At 33.9% G+C, this 6,289-nt stretch overlaps 1 protein-coding gene across 1 annotated transcript; it reads right to left on the bottom strand.

The window, feature by feature from the left end:
* Positions 1-241: 241 nt before the first annotated feature.
* On the bottom strand, positions 242-2,771 carry LOC139847960 (peroxidase 10-like). Its single transcript, XM_071837691.1, has 4 exons — positions 2,550-2,771; positions 2,263-2,454; positions 1,500-1,665; positions 242-691 (listed from the first exon to the last, which is right to left on the bottom strand). Exons 1-4 carry the CDS (start codon positions 2,748-2,750, stop codon positions 282-284), a joined length of 969 nt encoding a protein of 322 aa, XP_071693792.1. The 5' UTR covers positions 2,751-2,771; the 3' UTR covers positions 242-281.
* Between the last annotated feature and the right edge of the window lie 3,518 nt (positions 2,772-6,289).

The following is a 6,289-nucleotide window of genomic DNA, read 5'->3' as shown; positions in this document are numbered from 1 at the left end:
GGGTGCAGACTCCTTTTCATAAGCCTCGGGCCAAACGAGGGGCCCACAAAGGGCAAGTCTGTAAAAGGAAACAATCGATCTGTATAGATATAAAGTCGTTTTTCGCTCGAAAGATCAAATACTTCTTTTGATGAACCTTATATCTATGTATCATTCATCATGTTTTGGATATGATTAATTCTAAGCAAAAGTATTAAAAATATATGTCATGACTATCTTCGAACAATTATGAAATCATTTGATTCTTGTTTTCGAAACGTTATTCATACAAACGTAAGTTTCTAGTTTACAAGGTTGCATTTGTTTCTAATTTGGCCATCTTGCCCTGTGATTACACCTAAGGTGCTAAGCTTCACCATTGATGCACCAAAATCTATAGCAAACAAGAAAGGGTTCTTACTATAGTTCAGAACCATGGTTGCAGTTCTATTGTCAACCATTAGAGCTTGATCTGAACTTAAAATCCCTGAATTATTGACTAGGTTCTTGTAATATACGTTGTCAAACTTTGAAATTGTGACTGGGTCCAAAGGGACTAGATTTGTGTTTGATTCATTTTGATTCGGACATTGAGTTTGCAAAGTGGTTGCGAGTGATGAGTCGAGTAGTGGATCGGGAGCGCCTGATCCTTGAAAATCGAACAGTCTGCTCTTGAACGCGAAACATTGTACAAATCCTATTGTGTGTGCACCTTCACATCAAAGTAACAAAACCGTTTAGTAACTGTCTAACTGATAATTGGTTAGGAAAAAAATTAAAAAAAAAGAAAGATGTTATTGATACTTTTAAGCCCAAAGAACTTGCATATAGATCACTTTCAAGGTTGCAAAAATCACTACACGGAAGAATACTCGGTCAGGACTTTTTAAGGAGTACTTGAAAACTCGGGAGTACTCAAATGTTGACCAAGTTTGACCTTGACTGACTTTGACCAAGTTTGACTTTGACCGAGTTTGACCGAATACTCCCAGAGTTGCAAAAATCAAGTACTCGCCGAGTAATTTCGAGTACTGTAACACTGATCAATTTATAACAACCAGTATCTTGAGGTAAAAAAGAAGTTATGAAGTTCACAATCCTACACTTGAACCGGTTACGGTTAATCTTATTAATTCAGGTGATATCCCATGTCCATCGTTTAAAAGAAAGAATCATCACAAGCGTAAGGAAAAAGAGGTTCAAGGTGCGGAAATTGCTAAATTCGGCGTGTTTATCAAGGACATCTAAGTTCTATTGGGTTCCTTTATCGGTTATTTTATTCATGTTGTAATAGTTTGCTTATGCCTTATGTCGTGTTTTTTTTCGTTTGTTTTGTTTAGTTACGGTTTAGGTTAGGCGAGGCACGATATAGATAGTTGGTTAGTAGTCGTTTTCTAGGTATGAGCCTCGCCGAGGTCCTCTATTGTACTTCCTGTTGAATTCGTTTCCTTTTCGAAAACGTTTCCTGTTTTTATAAAGTTCTCGTTATTTTCCCAAAAAAAACTTTTTATTAAATATACCTGACAAAGCAACAACATCCTTTAGATTGAAACCATTCTTAGTAAATTTGATAATAATGTCGTCTAGAGACTCGAAAGGTGATGGTATTTCTGTGTTTGCTGCGCTTATATTCGCTGTTAGGCTATCTTGGCGTCCCATAGCTAGAGCCCAATAAGGCCCTCCTGACTGAAAAATATAGTGCAGATCATTAAGATAAATATTTTGTCAAATAAATGTTCCCAAAACATAAATATATCATGGTTGTAAACCATCGTTTGGTGACTAGCCCGTCCAGTTTGAAAAAAAAAAATGTTTAATAAGTCGAATAGTGGTCAAAAGTCGGGTCAAAATTGGTCAAAAGTCAACTTTCTTTCTGTGTCGTCTTGGTCTAGTGTAAACGAAATCCCAAGTCTATTTAAAAGTTAGTGGAGAAAAATACCGACTTATAGTACCCTTAAAGATACATTAATAAATATAAATACACTAATGAAAGAAAACAATATAATTAATTAATCTATATTCTATATCTATATATTATAACTAACACCACATCATCGGTAAATCATTAAGTTTTTAAAATATTTATGTATAAAATATTTATGATTGATATATTAATAATATATCAATTGAAACCATATTTTTACTGTTCATCGATTTTTTATTTTATTTCAATCAATACTAAGTAATACGAAAATTATATTTATTTATACTCAAAAGTCATCGTTACTCAACGTTCATCTCGACCCCGTCTCGACCAACTCGAGACATAAAACTATAACTTACGAGAAAAACAGCTTCTCTAGCTGCCATAGTTAGTATATCAGCACAAGAGACCGTTTTAGGACAAGCTTTTTCAACGTTCGTTTTTATTTGTTCGATAACTTCAAACCCTCTTGCTGATTTTCTATTGGGGAATGCATTTTTCTCACTCTCGAAACTGCTGCTTTCGTCAAGTAACACCGACCCGTCGCACTCCTAAACACCAAAAGTTATCAAGTAAAATCCAACAGTTAAAAAAAAAAAAAAAAAACTTCAAAAAAACATTGTTAGTAACTTAGTATGATTATTACGTTAGAAATACAATCATGAAAATGCAAGCGAATAAGTGATGCAGCAATCCTGGTATCATTAGCCATAGCTGACCAGATACCAAACCTAACGATTTTTGTCAAATTAGGACACGTGGAATCATAGAATTTATAATCAAGTTGACCATACACAAAAGGTTGTAAAACTAAGAAGCAAAACACAATAACAGTTGATAATTTCATGTCTGTTTTTATTTATCTAACAAAAACTTGTTGGATATGGAAATTTAAGACAATGAGATGAGTTTATATAAAGATGTTTATTGTCCAGTGGGTGTGCCACTATGAAGTAGTTTGGAATTAGTCGACATCAAGGTGACATCATCACACCGTTGAGTTCGGCAACTGGTTGAAGTTGCTAAGTGGAGTTGGTGCTCATTTAGTAAGTGATAAGAATTCAAAAGATTAGGATTACACTCGAGAGTAATGTGTTTTTTTAATGTGTTTATAGTGTAAGCATGCTTAATACATTGAATTTAGATGTTTTTATAAGGTTTTTGGATGATAGAGATAAGGAACCAGTAAGAAGAACCGATTATTGAGGGCTGCTCAAGCAGTTCAAGAGTTTCTATTTATTAATAAGCTATACAATATACAACTATATAAATCTTGGGTAGTTCATGTGTTAGTGGCATGGCTCTCTTAGTGAGAGGTCAGGAGTTCGACTCATGTGGGGTGTAACATTTGCACACAAGGTTGTCCTTTTACCCTTGAATTCCACCCAACGGTGCCTTCCGCACAACGCGTTGCGGGGGCAGTGGAGGAGGGGGGTTTTACCGTCAATGCCCTCGGATTGGGCCGGGTTTTTTCCTGAGCAGCAGTTAGGGGTGAGTTATGCAACTGCCGGAGATGAACGTGTTGGTGATTTAGTCTCCTATAAGTGGTCCCGAATTGTTGTTAAAAAAAAACAATATACAACTATATACAATACATAAAACTAAAATGATAAAACTTCTTTTACTATTTAATTGCTAAAGGTCCAGTGTGTATCCATATGTGTAGTGGCATATGGCTTAACATTCTCTATTCTCTCATTTTTTTAGAACGGTAATTTCGGCATTGAATCCTCTCATTCGTCACTCACGCACCCGTTAGGAAGAAATTCTTTTCATTCATCGCGCAAAACGTACCCAGAATGCTTTAGGTTACCTGTTTGGCCCGCACAAAGTGAAAGATATCATAGGCACAAAGAACATGTGTTATTTTCAAGGTCAACCAGTTTGATTAACTAGTTTGAATAACTAGTTTGTAAAGACAAAACATGAATAACTAGTTTGATTAACTTCAATTATTTTCAAGGTCAACTAATTTGATGCAGTCTTAGATGTAATGGGATCACAAAATAGAACAGGTGTTAAGTTAAATAATTAAATCATAATTGAATCTGAACATCCCAATGATGTCAATAAGATCCTATGCCAACAGTTACATCAAGCTTTCTCTTTTCCTCTGAAGTATTTAATGATCTCCATTCGTTCAGGGTAACCATATCTACATAAGTCAGTAATGTCCACCCTTTCAAACACATTGTTGTCCATGCTGATGTTGAATACACCCTTGGTGCATTTTGACACTTAATGATCTTTCCATTATTTAGTTTTCGTGTCATCACATTAGCATATCTCTGCCTCATAACTCTTTCCCATGCTGCTTGAGATCTAGCAGTAAGAAGATGTTATGCTCTCTGTGCTGTTTTTTCAGTTGCCTCTTCTGCATCTATCTCTTTGTCTTGGGCAGCCACAAGTGCTTTGGCTACTTTGAGAGATTATTATTCTTCTTCTTTTCTCTTTTCTTGAGCAGCTAGTTTTTCTTCTTACTACTGTAAGCTTAAACATGTGGCCTTATCATCATCAGACTTAGTTTGATGTTCTAGTTGAACAAACAATGTATATTCTTCCAAAGTGAGCTTCAAGTCTTTTGCTGTAGCTGTCAATGTTCTGCCTTCTTCAGTACTCACAAGAATTGAACATCCGCTTTTCTTCTTCAGTACTTAGTCTCAAGTTGTTAACTTCAAGATACTCTTGTAAAGGCATGTTGATATTGAAGGCAAGTATGTAGAATTCCTGGTCTAGTGGATGATAAGTCATCCCGATTTTTTTTCTCTTCAGCAATTCTAACCAGATTATCCCTTATACGCTATTCTTTAAAAGAAATGTTCACCCTTTCAGCCTCTTGGTCTTCAAATGAGAGTACTGGAGGTTCTACGGGTCTAATAGGTTCATCTTCCCAAACAGAGTGTTTGTCATTTGGCTTGGGGGAAGATGGAGGAAAAACAGTTGGTATCTCTACCGTGCCAGAAGGACCTTCCCGTTCATCTTGCTTTGTCTGTTGCAGCATTCTTTCAAGTGCAGCTTCAGCTTCAGGTGTTAAGCTATATTGTTCCAGATATATATGTCTGTTGCAGCCAGGTTTTCAGTGTCTATTGCAGTATTCTTTCAAGTGCAGCTTCAGTTTCAATGTCTTTATTCTCAGGTACATTGAAATTGGCTCTAAACTCTCTCACTGTTTTGATCGATCACTATGGATCCTTCTTCGGTGACCATACATTCCGATAACATATTTTGCCCTTTTCAATCTCTTCATGTCTCAAGGGGAGTCGCTTCACTACATTGGTTTAAAATTCGTGGTAATTTTAAGATGTGGATTTTGTATGTTTTCTTCAATTTCTTTAGTGCAAGGTGTTTAACCATTATTATGTGTGTAGGTGTTCAGTGAGTTTATGACTAGAGTATGGTATATTATTGTTTATGACTATTTTCCATTTTTATCAGATTGCAACATGTTTTCGCAATTAATTGCAAGTCGACAATTAGATTTATGGTGACTCTTTTGGTTCAAACTGCGCGAAAAAGCATGTTTTATGTATTTTTGTTACATGATGTTTGTTTAATATTTGTCGTTGTATTTTGAGTCAGATTTAGTAGGTAAATAAATAGATAACTAATGTTTTTTTATTGTCAATTAGATTTGTTTAAATTAGAAATATTGTGTAATTTAATTACATATATTTTTTTTTTTTTTTGTCAAATAGATTTGTTTGAATTAGAAATACTGTGTAACTTAATTACATCTTTAGAATTTATTTATATTTTTCCTTCAGAAAATAGGAAAAACATAAATTAATAATTTTAGTTTATTTGAGAAAAAATATTTGAAGTGACATAAGAGTAGCTTTAAGGTTGAATCAATTCAAAAGTAACTTTGACACAAAGTCAAATCATATACGGTAGATACATAAATTAACAAGTCGAAATGTAAATCTATCAAATTGGCTTATGTCGTTGTACAGTGGTTTTGTCGAGTCTAACTTATCTATCTATAAAAATTGAAAATTGAGTTCGTGAGAAATACATATCACAAATTAAATATGATTTAATTTAATTATCATTTATAAAACTCTAAACTTAAAATCTATATTTACATTTTTAAAATTTATAATTTACATTTATTTATATTTACATAGAAAACTCATTGGCATGTAACCGATTAAACCTTTTCAGTATCTATGTACCATTTAAAGCAACGGTTATAAAATTTTATAAATTTCATTTCCAAACTAATTTCAACCCTGAACTTATGAGTGATTCACATTATAAAAGTAAACAACAACCAACACTACAATATGAGATCTCACAAATGAAGAATTCACAACTTTATGGAAGAATGTAAGTTGTTTGAAGTTTAATTTTGTCCATTTAAATGATAAAATGAAAAAATATGAT

This window comes from Rutidosis leptorrhynchoides, chromosome 5, assembly GCF_046630445.1.
Source record: "Rutidosis leptorrhynchoides isolate AG116_Rl617_1_P2 chromosome 5, CSIRO_AGI_Rlap_v1, whole genome shotgun sequence".
Classification (NCBI taxonomy): Eukaryota; Viridiplantae; Streptophyta; class Magnoliopsida; order Asterales; family Asteraceae; genus Rutidosis; species Rutidosis leptorrhynchoides.
Note: the sequence above shows the minus strand (reverse complement) of the source record. Positions and strands in the feature narration are given on the sequence as shown.